The following is a 24,757-nucleotide window of genomic DNA, read 5'->3' as shown; positions in this document are numbered from 1 at the left end:
AGGAGAGAATGGTAGGTGCATTTACTGATCTATTGATTGATTGTGTCTCATACATGTGTGTGGGCACGTCATATTTTCAGAGGCAGCGACTCTGGGACTGTATCAGTCAGGGTTCTGCAGAGAAGTGGAACCTAGGAAGAGATTCAAAGCCCATAATCCCAGAACCTGATGGGGGAGGGAAGAAAGAAGGATTGATAGTTAGAAGCCAGCCTGGCCTACACAGTGTGGGTGTCTTGGGTTTCTATTGCTGTGATAAAGACCATGACCAAAAGCAATTTGGGGAGGAAAGGGCTTATTTGACTTACAAATCGCTGGTCACACTCCACTGAAGGAAGCCAAGACAGGAATCTGGGGGCAGGAACCTGGAGTTAGGAACCAAAGCAGAAGCCACAAAGGAACTGTGGTTACTGGCGTGTTCCCCATGGTTCCCTCGGCCTGCTTCCTTATACAGCCCAGGACCACTCACCCACAGTGGGCTGGACCCTCCCACATCAATCAAGAATCAAGAAAATGCCCCACAGACTCGCCTACCTCACAGACTCGCCTACAGGCAGTCTGATGGAGGCATTCTCTCAATCTGATGGAGGCATTTTCTCAAGTGAGGTTCCTCTTCCCAGATGACTCTAGCTTGTGTCAAGTTGACAAGAAGTCAGCCAGCCTAGAGACCTTGTCTCAGAACAACAGAAAGACAAGAGAGGAAAGAAGAGGGACTGAGAGGCGGGGAGACAAGAGGTTTGTTTATTTATGCGACTGCGGAGGTGGCTACGTGCCGTTATCTGCAGGCCGGACACCCAGAAAAACCAAAGCTACAGTTTCAGGCCAAACCCAAGGGATTGGGCGCCAAGAGTCGGTGTTATGGGTCTCAATTCAGGCTCAAAGGCTCCAAATCATGAACTGCAGTGCCCCAGGGCAGGTAAAGAAGGACATCCATGTGGAGGGAGAGGGAGGGTCACTCTCCTTTTTGTCTTTGCGGTCTCCTTGGGCCACCAATGGATGGGACAGTGCCAGCATCAGTGAGGACCCGCCTTTTTTTTTTTTTTTTTTTCAAATGTGCATGGGTGTTTTGCCTGCATGTATGTCTGTATATCATGTGCATTCCTGGTGCCCTCAGAAGCCAGAAGAGGGCTTCAGATCCCCTGGAACTAGAGTTACAGACAGTTGTGAGCCACCATGTAGATGCTGAGAATCGAACCCAGGTCCTCTGAAAGAACAGCAAGAGCTCTTAAGTACTGAGCCATCTCTCTATCCCCAAGAGTCTAACTTTTGACTCAGGATACCAATTTAAATATTAATCTTTTCTAGAAAATCTCTACAGGTACACCCAGAAACTCTATGTTACTAGCTGTCAGGGCATCATCCTTTGACCCAATCAAATTGACACATGAAATCCAGTGTCAAAGGGCCCAGGAGTAAGGAACCACCCAGCATCCCTATAACCATCTCCCTGCACTTTTTAATTTAATTTCTTTTGAGACAGTGTCTCATTATATAGCCCCGACTGGCCTGGAACCTGTTAGATCTCAAACAGGGACAAATGGCTAAGGTGCCTATTTAACATATCAAAGTGGATGCTGGCCTCTAGGTTCTCCCTGAATCCCTCAGTCCCTACCTGTACAGGGCCCTCCAGGCTGGCATACCCCACCCCCTACCCTAAACTTCTCCAGCCCAGGGGCTGGGCTGCCCTTCACGCAGATGTCCTTCCCAGTATAATCCAACCACTTTGGTTACCTGGTCTCTCTTGGTCTACCTTTATCATTCTGGCCTCTTGGTCGGGTACTCCCTCTTCCTTATCCCCTCTCCTGACAGGCTCAGGGTCATGTCCACTCTGGACTCTCCCATACGTCCCTGCCTCTGGCCACATTCCTTTTTATTAACAATAAACTTTCTCCTCCACCATACCTAGGAGGAGCCATGTCCTTCCTTTTTGTTTTTGTTTTTGTTTTTTTTTTCACTCAGAACCCACTATATAAACCAGGCCAGCCTCGAACTCACACTGACTGCCTGCCTCTGCTTTTTTAATGGAATGCTGGGTTCAAAGGCATGCTGCATCTTATTGATACCATTTGCTGTTTGAGCCTGCATCCTCCCTCATGTGTGGCTCAGCTGTGTCAAACCAAGTCTTAGAGCGGTGACATGTGGCATATGAACTAAGATGTATTCACAGCTGGGCTGCTGGATCCCAGGCCTGGAGCCCAAAACCCATCCCTCCTCCATATTGACACTGACACCTAGCTGCTCCCCAACTCTCTCCTCCCCTGACTCCCCAGGCTTCAGCCACACTGGCCTGCTTCTGCCCCTTACACAATCCGAGCTTCCTCCCACCACAGGGCCTTAGCACTTCCTGTCCGCACTGCTCAGACAGTCTCCCTAGCCTCTTACAATGTCATTTCTCTGAATCCTCCATGTCTCAACCTCAAGCCAGCTCTGCACCCTCCCCGAAGGGAACTTCAGATGCGCACAATTACCTGCTTACTGCCTTCCTGCACTGAATGCCGGAGGAATTTAATGGGCCTTTATTCCTTTGTTAACGGTTGATCTCTATTAGAAATGAGCTCCACGAAGAATAAGGAGTATTTCTTACTAACCCTGGAGTCCTGGGCCTGACATTGAGGAAGAATTCGGGTAGAAGCTGTGTGTATTTGTGCATATATGTGTGTATGTTGTACGTGTGTGTGTGTGTGTGTGTGTGTGCGCATATGTGGTGTATGTACACATGCAAGTGCACATGTCAGATGGAGTACATGTGCGGAGGCCAGAGGGAGACCTTGGGTGTCCTACTTTCTCACTCCCCACCTTATTCCCTAGAGTCGGGCTCTCTCACTGAACCCGGAGCTAGGCTGGTGGTCAGCAAGCCCCGGCAATCCTCCTGCCTCCGGCCTCCAACCTCCCACAGCTTTACATAGGTGCTGGGATCTGAACTCAAGTCCTCACGCTTTCACAGCAAGCATTCCTACCCGCTGCTGTCTCTCCAACCTCATTCCCCTCTCCCCCCACCCCCACCCCCAGCCCCCCACACACACTTTTGCAGTGCTGGAGATAAAACTCACTCAGGGCCTTGCACACACTCAGTGCATGCTCTCCCACAGAGCTCCACCCCTGCCCTATGGCCTACTTAATTTAGCAAAATGAAAACACACTTCTCCAGCGCCCTTAAGGACTGGAGATACGGTGCCCTGTCCTGGTGGAACCCACAGGTCAGTGGGAGGGGCCTGAGGGCAGAGCCATGAAAGCTGTAAGGAAGGAATGGGCAGATCCCCAAGGGAGCAGGAGAGGCCACTTCTAACCCTGAAGAGCCAAACCACACAAAGCAGGTCCTGGGGCCTCAATCCATTTTTTTGTAAGTGGGGGAGCATCGATAATGTAGCCTCCACTTTATGGGGGTGTAGTGAGTGAATCGCAAAGAGAACAGCATGGAACAGATGCTCTCTACATGTGACCAGACGCTTGGTCTGACGGGCCTGTCCCCTCCCCTTGCCTGGGTCCGGGGTGGCGGCCTCTTTCACACGGAGCCTCCTAACCCTGCCCTGCTCACACTGTGGTCATGCCAAGTCTGCAACTGGAGCCAGCTCCTTTGGAAGGACACAAATGTGGGGTCATTTCTGCAAGCTAATGAATTTTTCAAACCCTTGGGACTTACCAACCCTGTGCAGAGTGTCTTAATACCTTCTCTCAGGGTGACTGGACCCAGAAAAAAAAATACCCACGGAGGGCTAGGGCTGTAGCTCAGTGGTTGCCTAGCTTGCATGACGCCCTGGGTCCCATCCCCAGCACTGGGTAAACTGGGTGGGATGGTGCCAGCCTGTAATCCCCACGTGGGGAGAGGGAGGCAGAGGAATCATCTTCAGCTGGATACTGCGTTTGAGGCCTACCTGAGCTGCTCAAGAGCCTGTCTCAAAACAAACAAGGAAACAAAAATTGCTCATGGAAAAGCGACGTGGCGAGCCCTGAGCTGCTCTGCCTCACTTACGCTACAGGGACTTCTATGTGAGTCGCTGCTGGTGTCACCCTTGGGGACCTAGGCCTTTCTGCTTTGTGTGCTTGGAGGTGTTGGGACTCTTCAGTTCCTGATCGGCCAGAGGGAACTTGAGTCTCTTAAAATGCTGTCGGGGCAGTTGAGGCGCAGCCACGGAGCAGACAGAGCCCTCTGTACCCAGCCACGTCAGCCTCATCCGCTGCGCTTCCTTCCCGGTTTGCCTCTAGGCAGGTACCTAGCAGAGCCAGAGGAGGGCTCCCGGATTTCAGCACCAGGGGCTCGGAAAGCCAGCTGCCCTCCGTGGATATTGGATTGACACTTGGGCCGAGCCTCTAGGTGGTCACACGTTGAAACCCTAACCAGTTCAGGCTTGGTTGGAGGGCCCAGCAGGAGCCCCAGAAAGTTTAGTGCTGAAGGTGAATTGCAAGCCATGGCTCTCGACAACCTAGGTTCAGCCACGATGTTCTGCAGAGGGGCCAGCCTTCTGCTGGTCAGAGAGACAGCGCATGAGATGCAGAGTTGGCGAGAAAAAACACACAGACTTCTTTTCTGAGGGACAAAAGCTTGTCTTTCATTTTATTATTCTTTCTGTTGCTTGTTCTGTTCTGTTTTCCTGTCCTGTTCTTCTACCCTGATGTTTCCCTTGTCTTTTTCCTAATGGCTTCCTCCTCCATCCTTCCTTTCTCTAGCTTTCCTGGTGTTTTCTTTCTGTGTGGCTTTATTTCCTCCTGACAGCTTATATACCCGAGCAAAATCTTTCAAGCAATATGAAAAAAATCTTAAGAGAATCCCAAATCTAAACTTTTCTATACGAAAAACAATCAGTCAGCTCTACTTTCAATCCTCAGGCTGCATACCCACTCATCAACGGGTTTTCATATCAGGAAGCCGAGGGCAGTAATGCGCACAAGGAATTAATCGTCACCCTTGATCACCAACCCATCCTATCAAGAGAGGCACGTCAGCTGATAATAACCAGGTTGTCCTTGTTCTTGTTTCTAGACCTCAACGAGTCCCTCACTCAACTATGTGCCTTTCTAAACTTTAAATTGTTCCCCAAGATTTTCTACCTAAAATCCATTAACAAAAACACCTGGGGGCTGGAGAGATGACTCAGGGGTTAAGAGCACTGGCTGCTCTTCAGGAGGACCTGGGTTCAATTCCCAGCACCCACATGACAGCTCACAACTGTCTGTGACTCCCATTCCAGGACACCCTCACACACAAATATATGCACATAAAATTAAAACAAACAAACAAAAAACACCTAACCTTACTAACAATCTACATGTCTAAATTCTTTCTAAGGGTGGTGGTTGAATCATTAATCTGCTCCAGCAGCAATGCCTGGAAAAAGTCAATCACTATTACTATAAGTACCAGTAACAAAACTACTCAGTGAGGGGCTAGAGACCCCTTGAGAGTTTTCATACAAATCATAGACTGTGAGGGATGTGGTGACCACGAGGTCAATACGCAGAGCTATGCTCAATAACATCATGAGGTCCTCAGGAAACGCAATCCTCGGGGCTCTGCCTCGCCAAGCTTCACTCAGGTGTGCCTTTGCTGACCGCCTAGTCATGTTCCAGAAGTTCCAAAGCTGTTTGTTGGTCCGCTCTCATGGCCCCTGACAATGTTCACATGGAAAGCCCAGGCCAGAGGAGTTGCTGCCCTCCTGACTACAGGAACTCCCATCTTGTGTGGACCCAGTGAGCAGGCTCCTCATTGGTTCCCATAAGTCATCTGTTGGCTACAGAGGCCGTGGCTACCCCATCCTCAGCTTGTCACTTGGAGTTTCCCTCAAAACCTCTTCCCCCCATTTCAGTGCTGTGACCCTGGTCTCAGGCTTACCCCTCCTTGTCTGCACCGCCCCACCCTTCTCCGCCCTAACCTCCAGGTCCCGCCATATGCCAACAGATTCCTTTCCACGGTGCCACCAAGACGACCCTTTCAGAACTGTTCAGCATTTTCCATTGCTCTTGGGGTAGAACAGTAAGCCCAGGCTCTCTCTTCCTCTCCCTTCCTGTCACTCTCCAGCCTCAGAGGACTCATGACTTGCCAGCCTTCCTCTCCTGGCTTCAGGCCTTGTCTCCCGATACTCTCTATCCTGAGATCTCCCAACCCTTGCTGATCAATCTTCAGGTACCCCTTCTTCAGAGAAGCCCTTCTAGTGCCTCCCCAGAGGAATATGATGACTTGTTCCATCCATACCTTTTAGGGCTTTTGCATTTTCTGAGGACCTCCATGAAGCCTGTGCTCTGGAGACGGTGCCAGGGTCAGATCTGTAGCAGAGAAAGGGGCAAATCACTCTTCATTGCATGCAGACATGAATAAATGAGTGAGTGAATGAATGAGTGAGGTCTGTTCTGCTTCCCCAGCTCCTCTGGGGTGGATGCTGCTGTGGATTCAGGTATTATTGCATCTCCACCATGAGATGTCCATATTAATGCCCTTGACCCAGCATCCCTCAGAACTCAAGGCAGTCAATGCTGGGTACCAGGCTGAGAAGTAATTTACCCTCTCCTTTAATAGGTTTTCTGCCCCCCAGTAATAGGTTTTTCCTCTGACGCAGTAAGCCAGATCAAGTTGAATTAAAAAGTAAAAGACCAGGTTTATTTGGGCAAATCACTCCTGGGTGACCCTCCAGCCCCCAGAGACTGAGGCAGGGGTAAGGCAGACTGGAGAAAAATCACACGGCCCATCTAAAGCAGGGCGTTTATGTACCCTGTAGTTGAGGGATGATAACATGTCTGACACAGGCTGGGTTTGTGCCCCAGCATGGTACGCTTTTAGGCAGGGTCTTGGGCAGCTAGCAGCTTCAGGGGAGGAGCCGCAACAACCTCCAGGAATTTAGAACTGGACTTTTTGGAGGTTTTTCTGAGAGGGCAGAGTTCGGAGAGAAAGAGAAATGGGGCTAGACCACTCGTGGGGCCGAGCTGGAGATTCCAGCCGGACATCCTCAGCTCAGCGCCGCACTCTGGACAAGAACCCAGCATTAGCTCCCTTGTGCTGAGGGTTCCCGAGACCTTTCTATGAATCAGTGTTGCCTAAACCCGTGCAGAGAACCGGGGAGCCAGAACTAGGAGACTAATGTAGCGTATATTAATTGGGTCTTTCTCTAGGCAATCCCAATTATCCTGTGTAATCCTTATCATGCCCTGGGAGGTAGCTGCTGTTGTGACCCACCTCATTGTAGCTGGGGAGAGCACTGCGCAGCAAGTCTCATCATCCTAGGATGTGAATCCATCTGGTCTGACTCTCCTGAGAGTTGCTCACTCTCCACATCAGCTCAGCATTACATAACCCCACTCTGCAGACAACTCTGAACAGGACAAGTTACTTAAAATCTCATCTATGCATACGTTTGTGTGAGTATCTTCCCGTGTGGGGGTGCAGCATGTGCACATGTATGCACAAGCCAGAGTGTGACATCTCATCTGTTTTTTTTTTTTTTTTATTTTGTTTTGCTTGTTTGTTTTAACGGGGTCTCTTACTGAACCTGGAGTTCGCTGATCCAGGCTTGATGGCTGATGAGCTCAAGGGACCATCACCCTGTCTCCACCTCCTTGGCACTGGTACCAGAGTTACAGGTGCATACTATCGGCCTGGCTTTTACGTGGATGCTGGGGATCCAAGTCCTCACGCTTGTTCAGCAGGCACTTTAGTAAGCCATCCCCAGAACCTACTTAATGACAGCTCACAACTGTCTGTAACTCCAAGATCTGACACCCTCACACAGACATACATGCAGGCAAAACACCAATGCACATAAAATATAAATAATTTTTAAGAGGGTTTTTTTTTTTTTTTGGCTTTAAAGAAAGGAAGGGTACATGAAGGGTGCCATGGAGTCCAGGCTTAAGGGCCAGGACTAAGAATACAGCTCAGTGATAGAGTGCTTACTTAGTGCTGTGGGATAATGCTCTTGTACACTGTAAAGATTTGTCATTCAAATTGGTTTAATAAAATGCTGGTTGGCCAGTAGCCAGGCAGGAAGTATAGGCATGGCAACCAGACTAGGAGAATGCTGAGAAGGAGAAGGGTGGAGTCGGGAGTCGCCAGTTAGACGCAGAGGAAGCAAGATGAGACTGTTGTACTGAGAAAAGGTAACAAGCCATGTGCCTAAACATAGATAAGAGTTATGGGTTGCTTTAAGTGTAAAAGCTAGTTAGTAATAAGCCTGAGCTATCGACCAAGCATTCATAAGTAATATTAAGCCTTTGAGTCAATTATTTGGTAAGCAGCTGCTAGGTATTTGGGAACAGGCAGGTGGGAGAGAGACATTCCACCTACAACTTAGCACATGTGAGATTCCAGGGAGAAGAGCAGTTGGGAGAGGGCTGGTGTCCAGGGACAGAGATTCTGGCTGGTGAGCTTGGCAATGGTTGTGGAACTCACCCACCTCTGTGTTTGTAGTCATGGACACCATCGGTCCCTGGTAGCCATCAGATGAATTGAAAGAGTTCTGAAGTGGCTCATCCACAGTTTTAAACCCCAGAGTCACAAAAGCTAGAGGTTAACCTTGCTGGCATCAGAAGCCAACTGGGCAGGACCACATCTGGCAGCACAGCTCGACCTTTCCTGGCCACAAACCATTTAAAAGATGCTTATAAAGTCCCTGCCTGTGACTATTCAAAACACTTTATACCTGAAAATGGAATGCCACCCAGAGTCGGATACATCCTATATCGAACTTCTTTAAAATCATTACAACACAGGCCCATGAAACACACCCAGGCCTCTGCTCTCAGATGCCCCCCCCACCAGGTATACCCCGACCAAGGCTTTTGGATGAGGGATTGTTTATTACACCCTCTGGTCCACGGCTGGCATATAGTAGGAGCTCAATAAGTGACTGTCCTTTCTTCTTTGAGGATTATGACATCCTCAAAATCTTTCTTTACAGTCCAGCCCAGTGTTTGAAACATCAGTTCTTTTTTAAAAATGATTTGTGTGTGTGTGTGTGTGTGTGTGTGTGTGTGTGTGTGTGTGAGTGTGTGTGCACATGTGTGTGCATGCTTGCATGTACCTATTAAATGCTGTGGGATGTCTTTCTGTATGCTGTGAATATGTGTGGCTCCCATTAGATAATAAATAAAGCTGTTTTGGCCTATGGCAAGAAAGCTTACAGCCAGGCAGGAAATCCAAGCAGAGATATGGAGAGAAAAAGGGTGGAGTTGGGAGAGACGTCAGGCCACTGCCGAAGGAGCAACAAGATGCCAACAGACCGGTAATGCCACAGCCATGTGGCAATATGTAGATTAATAGAAATGGGTTAATTTAAGATTAAGGAGTTAGCTAGCCAGAAGCTAAAGCCGGGGGCCATACAGTTTGTAAGTAATATAAGCCTCTGAGTGATTATTTTATAAGCGGCTGTGGACCTTAGGGCCCGGTGGGACTGGAGAAATTTCCAGCTAAAATTAAGGCCAGAAGAGGGCATCAGATTCCCTGGAATTGACGGTTGTGAGCCACCTGATGTAGGTGCTGGGACCTAAACAGGTCCTCAACAAGAGCAGCAATTGCTCTTAACAGCTGAGCCATCTTGGGCTGAAGAGATTGCTCAGTGGATAAGAGCACTGGCTGCTCCTCCAGAGGACCCAGGTTCAATTCTCAGCACCCACATGGCAGCTAGCAGCTGAGTCATCTCTCCAGCCCCAACAGCCATTCTTATTCCTCCTTCTGAAGTGTCAGCTCAACTAGCCTTGCCTCACAAGCGAGGAAACTCAGGCACAGGGGGTCTTCGTTCACAGAGCCTTGTGCTCTGCTGCCTCTCAGAAGCCGAGACCAAGACAATAGCAGGAGGGAAGAAAGGAGATGTTTTCCTGGCAGCACCTACCCACTGGCCAGTCTACTGACCCTGAGGTGCCACTGAGTTGTAAGAGTGACCACCAAGTTTTCAACATCATTCAACATAATTGGCAACACCAGTGCAGGCTTCTTAAATTTGACTTTATTCCAAAGGTGATTTTCTTCTAAGAAACAATCAGGGACACTGTGGGCAGGGACGAGGGACTCTCAGAGAGTCAGGGAAAGCAGGTTCCAACCTGGCAGACAGACTTACAGGCTGCCCTTGCTTTCCTTGCCAAGTAAGGACAATGCTGGCCTTTCATTAACCAGGAAGCTTGGCTTGCAAAATCTCCCTAGGACCATCGCTGGGAACCTGGCTCAGGCTGAGTCTGTTACGAAGGAAGAGAAAGGCGAGGGCAGTGGCCTGGCGTCTGTTGTTTGCCTCCACACCACTGCTTCTACCCTCCCTGCCCAGGATAGAAACAAGTCTCACTGGCTTCCCATCATTTGATTATACATGAAGCCGCCAGAAGCTTCCAGAGAAAGAAGTGAGCCCTATCCTGGCCTCTGGTGCCCCTAAAGCAGAAATGCTCCTTACAGCTTCCCACAGAGCTATGAAGTCCCAAAGCCACTATGGTGGCGAGTGATTGCTGGTGCCTGCAGCAAAACAAGAATTCGAGAATTAGAGGCTTGAGAGGCAGCAGTAGGGAGAAGAGACAAGACAGAACCTGCATCGGGTCACCGGAAGCCACTGGCCCTTGGAGGCCCGATTGGGGAAGGATTTTCTTCTTCCACCTGCCAAGTTGGCGACGACAAATGATCAGTGGGCAACCGGGTACTATATCTCTGAACTTGATATAGGGTACATTTGTTCACGATATCTCCTTATTATGCTAGTGGTTGGACCCATGGCCTTGTGAATACTAAGCATGCACTCTACCACTGAGCTACACCCCAACCCCTGGCAGGCTGGTGGTACGTGTAGTTGGCCTTGCTTTTTTCTACCTAATCAACTTCACTGGGATGTAATATACATACAATAAAATGTATTCATTGTTAAGGAGACTTTGGTGGTGGTGGGACAGGTCTCATATGGCCCAGAATGGCCTCAAACTTGCTATGTAGTCGATCATGGCCTTGAACTCAGGATCCTCCTGCCTCTGCTTCCTGAGTGCTGGGATTATAGGCGCTGTCAGTACACAGTCAAAAGGATGACACATGGTGAACAATGCCTTGGGGAACTATGAGAGAGGGTCCAGGAAAAAAGGCAGAGAGCCTTTCACCTCGGGTGCGTTTTGTTCGCTGGGTTGTTCTTGGGTGTGATTTCATGCCTCCTGTGACAAACATTTACATTCAACTTCTAAGACATATCCATTCTTGTTGGATATCTGCACATAGCTGTAGAACCCAATTTGGTCAGTGTACCCTGGATCTGGATATGGCCCTCTGCCTTCTCTTTGTACTTCCCTAGATATAATCTATAGTACATGCCGAGCAATTGTGTTTAAATCAGTCTGTCCTGAGAAAGTTCTGGGAAAGGGCTGCTCTGTTAATATTTAGCATGTGCTTACTAACGTTTATTTACATGTTTTTCTGAACTCAAACAACCTTCCTTGGATCATTGCTTTCTCTGTTACATTCATGTACAAAAGCACACTGAAACTGAAATAAGGTTGTTTACAGCATTAGACTGTAGTCTGCCCCATTCTTTTAGGTCCTCAGATCCCAGGTCCAGCAGACAATATCTGCACAGGTTGGCTGAAAGGTCAACAGGCATGATTCACCGTTCAGAGCAAATTTAAACTTTATTTTCACTTTGGATACAGAGTATCATGGATCCTAGGCTGACCCCGAACTCACTATGTGGCCAAGGATGACTTTGAACTTCTGATCTGCCTCAATCTCCCAAAGTACTGGATTAAAAGTATGTGCCACAAGCCGGGCAGTGGTGGCACACGCCTTTAATCCCAGCACTCGGGAGGCAGAGCCAGGCGGATCTTTGCGAGTTCAAGGCCAGCCTGGTCTACAGAGCGAGATCCAGAAAAGGCGCAAAGCTACACAGGGAAACCCTGTCTCGAAAAACCAAAAAAAAAAAAAGTATGTGCCACCATGTCCAGCCTCCGAGTGGAACTTCCAATTAATTTTATTCTTATTATGTTCTTATACCTATATATCAGAACATAGAGCATTTTCTTGACCCTAAGAAGTTCCCTCCAGCTTCTGCAATACACTGGACAGTTTTATGTCAACTTGACACTAGCTAAAGTCATCTGAGAGGAGGGAACTTCAGTTGAGAAAATGCCTCCATAAGATCAGGCTGTAAGCAAGCCTATAGGGCATTTTATTAATTAGTGATAGATGTGGAAGGCCCAACTCATCGTGGGTGGTGCCATCCCTTGGCTGGTGGTCCTGGGTTCTATAAGAAAGCAGGATAAGAAAATGATGAGGAGCAAGCCAATAAGCCGCATCCCTCTGTGGCCTCTGCATCAGCTCCTGCCTCCAGGTTTCTGCACTGCTTGAGTTCCTGCCCTCACTGCTTTCACTGATGAACTGTTTTGTGGAACCGTGAATGAAATGAACCCTTTCCGCCCCAGGTTGCTTTTGGTCCTGGTGTCTCATCACAAGAATAGTAAGCTGACTAAGACATAGAGGTGAACCCTTTCTCATCCCCACCCAGGAAGCCAGCCACTCATTTGTTCTGTCACGGTGGTCACTGCTGCCCACTCTAGAATGTCATACAAACAGAACCATGGACTCTTTCATGACCGTTTCTTCCTCTCGTCCCCATCTCTTTTTCTCTCTCAATGCTATTATAAATAAGATTTTTTAAATTACATTTATTTGTATGTGTGTGGTCATTTATGTGCCATGGCACACAAATGAAAAAAAAAAAAAAAAACCAGTTTGCAGAGCCGGCTCTCTCTTCCCATTGTGTGGGCTCTGGATACTGAAGCTGGGTCATCAGACTTGGTGGCAATACCTTTACCTGCTGAGTCATCTTGTTGGCCCTAAACAGGGTTTCTTAAAGCTTCACAAGCCAATCATTTGCAAAATGAAGCTTCTTTTGAATAGCACCTTTACTTCCTGTGACCTTGCTGAGTTTACCAATTAGTTCTGAGTTGTTACAGAAATTCCTTGTGATTTCACAACAATTACATCATCTGTGACTAAAGAGACTTTTACTTCTCCCTTGCAAATGTTAACAAATTCAGGCCCATTACACAGAAAGTCAATATCCAAGAGATTAATGTTGAGGAAGAGACAGCAGGGCCTCGCTGAGGATGCTGCTTGTTCGACTGGAAGCTCCACCTCAGTCCCCCTCCTCCCTCTCCAAACCTTGCCTCTCAGAAAGCCTGCCAGTCAGCGGCTCCTCCCCCAGAGCTGCTAAAGACCATGCTTACAGGGTATTCAAGCTCCCGTCTATAGGCCTGCCACATGATTTCACCTCTTCCCCTGAGATCACCCGGCTTGATCTGGCTTATTGCATCAGCAGAGAAACCCATTACTGTGGATTCAAAATACTTATCACTATTTACCTAGACTAACATATCCAGACCTCCTTCCAACCTTTGGGAAAGGAGGAGATATTTACATGAGGAACAGGTTAGGAGCTATATAATGAACTATGGGCTCTGGATACTGAAGCCAGGTCATCAGACTTGGTGGCAATACCATTTCCCACCCCCATGTTCCTTCAACATGCCTTTTCCAGCTTCTTCTCTCTCTCTCTCTCACCCACAAAGTGCAGTTGGTGCTGCCCATATATGCGTGGGTGTGAGGCCATCCACTAGAGCATGAAAAACCCATCAGTGGCCACATCCTTAGAAATGAATGACTCGGGGGCTGGAGAGATGGCTCAGAGGTTAAGAGCACCGGCAGCTCTTCCAGAGGTCCGGTGTTCAATTCCCAGCAACCACATAGTGACTCACAACCATCTATAATGAGATCTGGTGCCCTCTTCTGGTGTGCAGGAATATGTGTAGACAGAACACTGTATACATAATAAATAAATAAATCTTAAAAAAAAAAGAAAGAAAGAAAGAAAGAAAGAAAGAAAGAAAGAAAGAAAGAAAGAAATGAATGACTCTTCTTCCCCCAGCAATTATCCACTGCCAATGGCTCCTCAGGAAAGAGTAGGGCCTGGAGATCATCTACCCTGTCTACGCCAGGATCCTGGCTAGCTTGCTCTTGTGCGGGTCTTGTGTAGCTGCTGTGCGTTCATGATTGCAATAGTCACATCCCGTCCAGAAAACAGCATTTCCCAGCAGTCCTCTCCAGCCACCTCTTCCCCCGAGCCTCAGAGACATTATTCCACCGGGGCTGAACTGAGCCTCTCATTCTCTAGAGCAAGACAGTCGGAAGGCCGAGTGAAGACATACCCCGAGAATGAGAGAGAACCGGGATCAAGCAAGATGGAGTCACTGGCAACAATATAGTCTTTGTGCCTTTTGTTTCTTTTGTTACTTTGTTGCACGGTCTAGGACCGCTAACAGCGATGGTGAAGAAGAGGTGAGAGCTAGCGTCTTTGCTGCTGATCCTGGGGATTAGGCAGTGGCTGTTTTCCATTAAGTGGTAGGACTGTTTTTGTTTTGAGAGTCTCAGAGAGCTCAGGCTCGCTTTGAATTCCTGATTCTCTTGCCTCTAGGAGTCAGAAAGATCCCAGGTAGGCAGGCAGAAAGGGAAAAGAGGCTCCAGGTGGATTAATACACTTTTCACTTAAATATTCAAGGTGGTTGCTGGAAGACTAAGATTTGGTGGGCTTTTTCCTGCCAGGTGGAACTTTTTAGTGGCGCTTTCAAAGAAGGGTGAGGTCGGTTGGTTTCCTGTGTTGAAAACCAATCAGTTCCTCTCAGCCCCCTGTGACATCCCAAACTGGCCACTTCTGAGGCAAAAGGAAGCCAATCCCCAAACACAAAAAAGTTTGTCTCTGAGACAAACTCCAAAACCACTTTAGGTCCTTTTCCACCTGGGAAGCTGTCTCTTTATGTGCTTTACTTGTGTGTGTGTGTGTGTGTGTGTGTGTGTGTGTGTGTACGTGTGCACGTGCACGTGCGTGTGTGTTTCTGCTTTATAAAACTTGGCTGAGGGAGCTAGAGAGATAGCTCATTGGTTAAGAGCACTGGCTGTTCTTGCAGAGGACCAGCATTCACTTCCCAGCATCCATATGGCAGCTCACAACCTTGCACAGCAGGTCTGATGCTCTCTTCTGGCCTCCAAGAACACCAGGCCCACAGGTGGTACACACTCATACATGCAGGCAGAACACCCAAGCACATAAAATCAAAATTAAAAAAAAAATAAATGGCTGTGGTGAGACCTTGCTTTTCCTGCTTTTTATTCTTTAAATAGGCAGAGGAAATAATAGGTTTCTACAACCCTAGACGACTCACCATGACAGCACACAAGGGCTAGAATTACAGGTGTGTACTGCCACGCCTGGCTTAGACACCATTTATCAGCGAGAAGATTGCTGAGTGCTTTTATCATGAATAGTGAGCATGTTTGCCAAACACGTTTTCTGTGTTTATTGACACTCTGGTTCCCCCTCCCCACCCACTTTTGTTCTGTTGACCTGCTGACGACATGGTTTCCTCACCCACCCACCCACCCTGCTGAAGTATATTATTGTTGTTCCAGTGGTAAACCCACTTACCATTCCCAGATCATGAGTCATTTGGTCATATTTTACCCCTTTTCTGTAATTACTGAACTTGATTATGTATTTTTTTTTTTTTGAGACAAAGTTTCATATAGCCCAGGCTGACCTCGAATTCACTATGAAGCAAAGGATGACTGAGAACTTCTTATGCTTCTGTCTCTGCCTCTTGAGTGCTGGGGTTACAGATACATACCACCATGCCCTGCTGTGGAATAATCCTTTTGTACAATGAAGATGTGTTACTCTCATTGTTAATAAAGAGCTGACTGGCCAATAGCTAGGCAGGAAGAGGTTAGGCAGGAGAGCCAAACTGAAAGAACACTGGGAAGAAGGAGGGCAGAGTCGCCAACCAGATGCAGAGGAAGCAGGGATGAACATGCCATGCTGAAAAAAGGTACTGCCCTATGGTAGAGTGTAGATAAGAAATACGAGTTAATTTAAGTTGTAAGAGCTAGCTAGTAATGAGCCTAAGCTATCGGCTGAACATTTATAATTAATAATAAGTCTCTGTGTGGTTATTTGGGGGAGCCATGGGTCAGGACAAAAAAACTCCATCTACAATGCCCAGTTTATTTATTTTTGTTTGTTTGTTTATATGTATATGTATGTTCTGTCTGCACATATGTCTGTGTACCATATATGTCTGGTGCCCTTGGAGGCCAGAAGAGATCATTGGATTCCCTGGAACTGGAGTTATGGTCAGTTGTAAATAAACTGCCATGTGAGTGCTGGGAAGCAAATCTTGATCCTGTGGGAGAGCAGCCGGTGCTCTTAACTGCTGAGCCATCTCTCCAGCTTCCCATGCCCAGTTTTTATGGATATGATACATAAGGCTTTGTGCAAGCACACTACCAACTGACCCAAAGGTGTGCATGTTTCATAAAGGATGTGTATCCATTTCAGCCTCTGCTGTACCCCCAGAGCCTAGAATACTGCTTTAAACAGGATAAAGTCTCATTAAATATGCTAAACAAACAGAACCAATAGCTTCCTCCATGTGGGACTGCCGAGCTGAAGAACTTATTTACATATGTCAACAGAAATTTCCATACTTCCTTCTGAAAATGCTGCCCTGGTCCTCCTTCCCAGCAAGAGATCCACCAGGGAGTAAAGGCTAGTGTAGTTCACTGTAGATGATTTCCATGCTGTAGCTCCATGGTACAGACGCTGCGGTTAAATCCTTTCAGGGGATGGGACAGGAGCAAGAGGCCGAGCAGGCTTGATAGACTCACTGCAAGGGGGAGGGAGGGGAGAGATTCTAGGTCCAGAAGGAACCTGGGCAGTGGAGGAAGGGTGACATCTTGGCATCAGAAGCAGCACAATTCAAGAGTACAGAGGCATGACAAATCATTACATCAGCCGCCAACTTAGCTGTTGACCTTGAGTAGATCTGTCCTGCTTGTTCGTAAAAGGGAGCAAAACAACAGGGCTGCCAGCAGCATGGGTTTGCAGGGAGACAGTGTACGTGAAAGGCCTTGGGGAAATTCTCACAGCAGAGCTGCATCGCTGCTGACAAGACGGGAGTCTCAGCTGCGTGTCCAGCTAACGGGCAGACGGGAGTCTCAGCTGCGTGTCCAGCCCAGTACTGCACTGCCAGGCCTGAGGAGAAGAAGCCAGGAGACTGGCTCTGCTTGGGGGTCAGAGCCTGGCTACCAGCCTCACACAGCAGCCCAGGAAAGGGGTGGGCTCCAAGGGTGGCACCTCCTCTGATTTAGGCTGGGGTGTGGTGTCGCTTGGGGGCTGTGAGTTCAAGGTTAGTTTGGTCTACATAGAGAGTTCCAAGTTGACCAGTGCTACATAGTGAGACCCTGTCTCAGGACACAGAGACAGACAAACAAAACTCAGAGTTCTGCCTAGAGAGGGGCAGTGCCCTTCTGGTTAACAGCCTGGCAGTGCTCTGCGGAAGTTCTCGTTACCCTACAAACCACCTTCAGCCGGGGCTGGAGAGACTACCTTCAGCCTGGGCTAGAGAGACGACTCAGGCATCTTGGAGAGGACTTCAGTTCTCTTCCCAGCACCAACTTGGTGGCTCACAACCATCTGTAACTCCAGTTCCAGGGGATCTGACTCCCTCTTCTGGCCCCTTTGGGCACCAGGCATATATGTGGCATATGTACATGCAGGCAAAAACACTTATACAACACATAAATGCTTTTTATTAAAACTTTAAAAATCAACTTTAGCTAAGACAAGCTCTCACTTCCTAAGCAACTAAAGCAAAGAATTTGGTAGATACAGGAAGCATGAAAAATCTCACCTTTTTCTTTCCTTTCTCCAATATTAGAACACAGCTGGCATGCACCCCCCCATACACACCAAGAGCTCTACCACTGAGCTACATTCCCAGACTTGGAGCGCTGCCGTGCCCCTGCTCCGCCTGGCAGCGACGGCTTTAATGTAGAGCCATCACTGTGTCTGTACTTGAGATGACTGAGCCTGGCAGCTGCTCCTGAGCAGTGCCCACTATCAAATACAGATCGGCTGTGTTTGCTCACAACTCGCCTCCTACTCCACTTGTCCTGTGTGTACACACAGGGCGGCTAGCAGCTTGCTCTGCTAAAGGTGGTGCTTTTCATCAGGTCTGGGAAAGGGAACACAAAGGGTTGGTGTATTCCGCCTCCAGATGCTCTGGAGGGTAAAGGGACAAAGGAGTGGCCTGTGCGGAACAGGTGGCTTTTAGCTAGCTGCGAAGCAGGAGAGACAAACACAGACTTGGAATTCCGTGCTGGGGAGAGGCAGAGAGAAGGGAGAGGGATGGGGAGGGAGGGAGAGAGAGAGGAGAGAAGAGAGGGAGGGAGGAAGAATGAGATAGAGAAGGGGGGAGGGGGACAGAGGAGAGGAGAGGAGAAGGGGGGAGGGAGGGAGGGAGATAGAGAAGGGAGGAGAGGGACAGGAGAGGAGGGGAGGGAGAGAGTGAGGAGGGAGAGAGAGAGGGAGGGAGAATGAGATAGAGAAGGGAGGAGGGGGACAGAGGAGAGGAGGGGAGAGGGGGAGGGAGAGAGGGAGGGAGGGAGGGAATATGAGTCAGTTTGGAAGCAGGAATTTATGGCCTTGGTGCCTGCGCAAGAATAGAGTGATCAGTTCAACCTAGGCCATTTGTTTATTAGTTTCTTGGGCAATGTTAGGTGGCAGGTACCATGACAGGAACAGTCTGTCAAGAACAACCACGAAGTCTAAAAACAAGGTCCCTGCTCCCAGGAAGCTCACATTCCAGGATGGTTAGAACAGTTTAAATAAAATGACAAAGTAAGTGAGGAAGCCCACGTGAGGAAAGTCACTGGAGTCATGTGATCAGGGTGCTGCCAGGGTAACCAGGCAAGGCCCAGCCAGAACCAGGGCTGGAGGTAAGAAGATGCCAGTCTCAGTGTGGCAGTTGTCCAGGACATTTAAGCAGAGAAGCAGTTGGATATCTCAGTCTGCATATCAGAACACACAGTACCAAATTCACACTGAAAAATACATACCAAATATAATGCTATTTATAGAAAGATCAAGAATGCACAAAATACTAAGGATGTGCTGGAGGAGGGCAGGCTCTTTAGATCCAGTGTTGTTTTTTTTTTTTCTCTTAAGCTCAGAGCTGTGAGATACAATATGTAATCTATATCCTTTTTTTGCATATGGAAATACTGCAAAATTAAATTCTTAAAAAGATCCAATGGGCTGAGGAGGTGGCTCAGGGTAAGTACTTGCAGCCAAGTCTGATGACCTGAGTTCAACTCCTGGGATCCACATGATAGAAGGCAAGAACTGACTCCTGTAAGCTGCTCTTTGGCCTCCACAAGGGCAGGGTGGCGTGTGTGGGCCCGCAACACCCCCAGCACACACAGACTGCTGGGTGTGGTAGGTAGCGAAAACCTTTTGTTTTGTTTTGTTCTTTGAGACAGGGTTTCTCTGTGTAGCCCTGGCTGGCCTGGAACTTGCTCTGTAGACCAGGCTGGTCTCGAACTCACAGAGAAGCGCCTGCCTCTGACTCCTGAGAGCTGGGATTAAAGGCGTGCGCCACCACTGCCCGGCAGTAGTGCATACCTTTAATCTCAGCACTGGAGAGGCAGAGATAGGTGGATCAATGTGACTCCAAGGTCAGCTTGGTCTACATAGAAAGTTCCAGGCTAACCAGAGCTGCAGAGTGAGACCATGTCTTAAAACAACAAACATGAGCCGGGCAGTGGTGGCGCACGCCTTTAATCCCAGCACTCGGGAGGCAGAGCCAGGCGGATCTCTGTGAGTTCGAGGCCAGCCTGGGCTACCAAGTGAGTTCCAGGACAGGCGCAAAGCTACACAGAGAAACCCTGTCTCGAAAAACCAAAAAAAAAAAAAAAAAAAAAAAAACAAACCAAACATATGCCAGGCCTGGTGGCACACATTTTTAACTCCAGTACTCAGGAGGCAGAGGCAGGCAGATCAAATATGAGTTTGAGGCTAGCCTGGTCTACATGGCAATTCCAGGCTATCCAGGGCTACACAGTAAGACTATCTCAAAATAAAATCTCACACACACATAACTTTTTCTTTCTTTCTTTCTTCCTTCCTTCCTTCCTTCCTTCCTCTTTCTCTCTCCCCCTCCCTCCTTTTTTTTCTTTTCTTTATCTTTTTATTTTATTTTATTTTGTTTTTTTAGGCGAGGCTTGGAGCGTGGGCCCTGACTGCAAGGACCAAGCCGCCTGGGCAGGTTTTCAAGCCATCCACTCGCTAGCCTGGCTAAGCTAGCAGGGCCAGCCTCCCGGGACTGGCCCCGCCCCGCGTCTACGCGATCGTCACGCCCACATCCACCTGTCGTCCAATAGCCACACGAGATCCGGGCCCACACCCCCGCCTCACCCCGCCCCGTGACGTCACGGCCCAGCCTCCGCCACGTGACGGCCGCGCGCCGGGCTCTGGCTAGCGGCTGGGAAGCGCCGCAGAGGCCGCTGACTGGCCGGCCGCCACGCCGCCGAGGGAGCCGGGCGCCTGGGCCTCCCTCGCGCATGGGAGCGGCGGCGGCTGCCTGAGGGAGGGCAGCGAGGCCAGCGGAGCCCGAGACCTCGCGCGTCCCTCGAGCGGCTGCGGCGGGCCGCGGAGCCGGCGCGGCCATGGCGACGGGCGCTCAGCAGAAGGAGAACACGCTGCTTCATCTCTTCGCCGGCGGGTGAGCCTCGGGCCCGAGCCGTGCTCTCCTCCGCCCCAGCGTGCCGCGTTCCCCGCCCTCCGCGGACTGGGGTGAAACGAGGGCGGGCGGCCCGGGAGGGTTGGGGCTTCGGCGTCCCCACGGCCGCCGCCGCCGCCGCCGCCGCGGCTACCAGCGCGGCTCTCCACCCGGCGCGGCCCCGTTCCCATCCCCCCACCCACCGCCCGCCCCTCGCCGTTTTCCTTTTGAACAATTCCTGGCTGGTGTGACTGTCACCGGGGGCGATCGCGTCGAGCCCCTGTGGCTCCAGCCCCTACTTCTTCTTCCTGGCTACGCGGCAGTCACTCACCGCTTCAGAGGTGCGGATGCTGGCGATCCCGGGGTAGCGCAGGAGGTACTGCGCACGGTCAGAGGGCTGCAAGCAGGTGTCGCACGGCAGCCGTGGCCTGCGGAGTGCGGGGGAACGGATGCTGGCCTGCACCACGTGGGAGGGAAAATGGGGACCTCGGAAGGCAAGTCTGTGCTAGTCGATCCTTAAGCACCTTCAGTGGTTTTCAGTGTAGGGACACATGGTATGAGTGTCCATACGACACTATTACGAATAGGAGTTGAACTAACCCCCTAAAAAACCCAGAAGTTAAATTTTTTTAAATACTCGTATTTTTTTTCCTTTGTCATAGCTGCTAGTGGCACGCATCCTTTTGGTGCTGGTGTTTTGTTTTGTTTTTTGAGACAAGTTCTCATGTTTTGTAGCTGAGGATGATTCTAAACTTCTGGTCCTCCTGCCTCCTCCCTCACGAGAGACGTTAGGGTTACCGGTGTGGACCACTGAGCCTGGATTTTATGTGCTGCTAAGTATGAAATCCAGGGCTTTGCGCACGCTAGGCAGACTACCTATGGAGTTATGTTCCCTAGCCCAGGGGTCTTGAGGAGCTGCTTGACTTAGCACAATTTAAAGTGTAGAGTGTTTTACGTAACATTTATCCTGTGTTTTCATCTTGACTGGAGTACTTCAGCTGTGACCTGGACTATTTATCACTTAAACAGTTCCTTATACTAAACAAGTAATGGTTGAAGAATTACCCAGAAAATAATCTTGATGAAAGTTTCTGATGTCTTTGTGCTTTTGCTCATGACAGGCAGTTACCTTCTCCAGACAGATAGCTTTGATGGTTGTGCTCAGACAGGAAGTTTCTTACTCATTTAATTTCTGTCCTTCCATCCGTGTCTTCATTGACACTCCCTTTGAGAGTGACACTCAGAAGGCACCCTAGTAGACCACTCCATAAAAATTTGTCAAGCCTGGGAATTTAAAATGTTTTGGGCATCTTTTTAAAGCCAAGAGAATTTTTTATAAATAAGTTTATAATCAGCGGGGATGGGGGCGTGTTACATGCTCTTTTTACTGAGGTGGTCAGTAAGACACTGTATGTGTTCACGCTCCAGAGTGGCCTGTGTTGAGGCCCACTGTAGTTGATGGCCTTGTCTGGATGGATCTCCCTGTAAACACTTGACAGTGCCCTCTGGCTGCCAGCCTCTTCCGTTCTGACAGAGAATGCTGCAGTGGGCAGTGCAGCTTCCAGGACTCATTAAGGTGCAGGAAGTTTATTAGGGCTGTACCTGAAGCCATGGTGCTTAATGAGCTCCAGTTCCTTCATTAGCACTTTGCCGTGCTTGCAGAGAAGAAATGAACCTTCAAAAGGATGTTTTCAGAGTACTAATTGGATTTTAGCCTAAAATATTTCTGTCTCTTTTAAGGTAGAGCATGAAAGGAGTTGAGTATGATAAACAGGGCACAGGCTGTAGTTAAAAGTTGTCAGCCCAGGGGTCCTTGTAACGTTTTCCTCTGTTGCTAAGCTGACCTCTTTCCAGGGAGCTAAGTTCAATGCCTTTGAGAAGTCAGAGATCGTGCCTTTAAAAATCTGTTGTGTTTCCCTTGTCTATTGGATAGTCATTGGAGGCTATATTCTCAAACATTTAATGCTATCCCAAATTAATAGTAGTGCAAACTTTTTTTTTTTTTTTTTTTTTTTTGGAGACAAGGTCTAGAACTCACAGAGATTTTCTGTCTCTACTTGTGCCTCACAAGCACTGGAATTAAAGATGTGTACCACCAGGTCCTGGTGATATACAAAGATTTTTACTCGCTGTAACAGGTTTATCAATTAATATAACCAGTGAAAACTGATTTTAGATCCTGGAAAAATAAAGACTGCACCAAAAAAGTTCATAGTCTTTAATTTTTTTTCTTGAAGAGCCAGATTTCTAGATTATTTCCAAAGGTTGTTGCCAAAGGAGAAAGTACTATATTAACATATAATAGTCAGGTTTTCAGTATAGCTATTGCTCTTTGAGAAGAAAGCAGAAAGACCACATCTAGAAAAAAAGCAGTTTGGAAAAGGTCCCAGTGTGTTTCATACTCACTTTATAAATAGGATTGTGTTCTTTATATTTGTTTATTTTGTGTGGGCAGGTTTGGAATTCACTGTATAGTCCAGGCTAGCCTCAAACTCCTGCAATCCTGCCTCAGCCTTCCAAACACTAGGTTTACAAGCATGAACAGTGATGCCTGTCTAGCTTAAGCCCCTGTTCTTCACTTTGCTTTCTTAATGGTATAGTGAATGATCATGGTAGTGTATTTTGAGTACAGTTTATTCTTAGTGAATCTGTGTTTAATATTCAGTGCCAGGGCTGGGCGGTGGTGGCGCATGCCTTTAATCCCAGCACTTGGGAGGCAGAGGCAGGTGGATCTCTGTGAGTTCAAGGCCAGCCTGGGCTACCAAGTGAGTTCCAGGAAAGGCGCAAAGCTACACAGAGAAACCCTGTCTCAAAAAACAAAAAAAACAAAAAACAAAAAATATTCAGTGCCAGACTGTGGAGAGAACAATGAAGGCAAATTCAGTTTCTAAGGCCTATGAGCGTGGATCAGTGAAGATGTCAGCATAATTTATAACAAGCTCCTAAATACACTGACATCTAATTTTCACTTTTTGTTCCTTCTCATCTATTATAAATCATATCCTTATCTGTGGACAAGATCTATTTCCTTTTAGTAAATTAGTGGAAATACAGCTGCTGAGTCAAAATATTTTTAGATTTTATTTTATGTGTATGTGTCTACATGTAGATCTGTGTATCACATGTATGCCCTATGCCAATCAGAGGCTAGAAGAGTGTGGCCGTCCTGTCCCCTTGAACTGGGGTTACAGATGGTTGTAAGCTGTCATGTGGGTGCTGGTAATTTAACCTGGGTCCTCTGGAAGAATGATAAGTAGTCTTTACCACAGAGCCATTTCTCCAGCCCCAAACTAAAACATTTTTAAGGCAGTTGGTCTCAGCATTTTCAGTTTGCCTCTTAGTGTGTGTTGCTTCTGCATGAATAAGCTTCATTCTTTGTGTTAAGAGTATCTCTAAGTGTAAACAGAGGCAGAGTTTTTCTATCCCAACTTCCCAGTCCCAAATAAACTCATAAAAGCTTATATTAATTACACAATGCTCAGCCAATAGCTCAGGCTTATTATTAACTAGCTCCTACTTTTAAATTAACCCATTTCTATTAATCTATGTATTGCCATGTGGCCTGTGGCTTTACTGGTCCTCTGGCATCTTGCTTCTTGGGCAGCTCGCTCATATCTCTCCTGACTCCACCCTTCTTCATCCCAGTCCTCAGTTTGATTGTCCCGCCTAATTTTATCCTGCCTTGCTATAGGCCAAACAGCTTTATTATTAACCAATGAGAGTAATACGTATTCACAACATACAGAAAGATCATCCCACAGCGTCTAGGGTCTCTGCTTTCCTCCCTCAGTGTTATTAAAGCAAGAGAGTACTCAGACATTACTCAGAACAACCACAGTCTACATTCCTTTCTGTGACTTAACCCATCCCATCAAGAAAAAGGCCAGAGTGCTCTCAGGTGGCCCTTCCTTTTAAGACCTGACTTTTGCCTTTAAGGACCTCAGGGACCTATGCCTTAGTGTTAGTGACATCCTTTGCCTGCCATGCTACTCCTGAGGTGGTGATTAGATCTGCTTGGTACAGCTTGATTAAGCTGTGGTAGATTTAGATTGACAATCTGAATTAGATGCTTTCAGTATTTTTTGGTAGAATGTGTGTTTAGTATGACTGTGGCCCCAGGTTCTTGGTTTAATCCCCAGCATGCTCCAAAGAAAATATTTTAATGGAATATGGTAGATCTTCTAGCCCATAGATAGTTTCAGAATTTACTGTC

At 48.1% G+C, this 24,757-nt stretch overlaps 1 protein-coding gene and 1 long non-coding RNA gene across 4 annotated transcripts in view; one reads left to right on the top strand and one right to left on the bottom strand.

Annotated features, from left to right (window-relative positions):
- Nucleotides 1-573: 573 nt before the first annotated feature.
- Nucleotides 574-22,514, bottom strand: LOC128096484 (uncharacterized). 2 transcript variants are annotated; one of them, XR_008213659.1, is made up of 4 exons: nt 20,876-22,514; nt 6,185-6,255; nt 4,334-4,460; nt 574-671 (listed from the first exon to the last, which is right to left on the bottom strand). It is a non-coding gene; the product is annotated as an uncharacterized LOC128096484 (long non-coding RNA). The 2 variants fall into 2 exon arrangements; XR_008213658.1 differs by having other exon boundaries at nt 4,334-4,457.
- Slc25a33 (solute carrier family 25 member 33) overlaps nt 20,286-24,757 on the top strand; it is a 26,390-nt gene continuing 21,918 nt past the window's right edge. Inside the window, exon 1 of one of the 2 annotated variants that reach the window (XM_052716079.1) lies at nt 20,286-20,547. In XM_052716079.1, the coding sequence (XP_052572039.1) occupies nt 20,492-20,547 (56 nt within the window). In that variant the 5' untranslated portion in view covers nt 20,286-20,491. Of the gene's footprint in view, nt 20,548-20,768; nt 20,886-24,757 lie in introns of those variants that run through there. The other variant, XM_052716080.1, reaches the window with a different exon arrangement.

This window comes from Peromyscus californicus, unplaced genomic scaffold (genome assembly GCF_007827085.1).
Source record: "Peromyscus californicus insignis strain IS unplaced genomic scaffold, ASM782708v3 Scaffold_5__1_contigs__length_169319896, whole genome shotgun sequence".
Classification (NCBI taxonomy): Eukaryota; Metazoa; Chordata; class Mammalia; order Rodentia; family Cricetidae; genus Peromyscus; species Peromyscus californicus.
The sequence above is the reverse complement of the archived record's forward strand: the minus strand, read 5'-3'. Positions and strand labels throughout refer to the sequence as shown.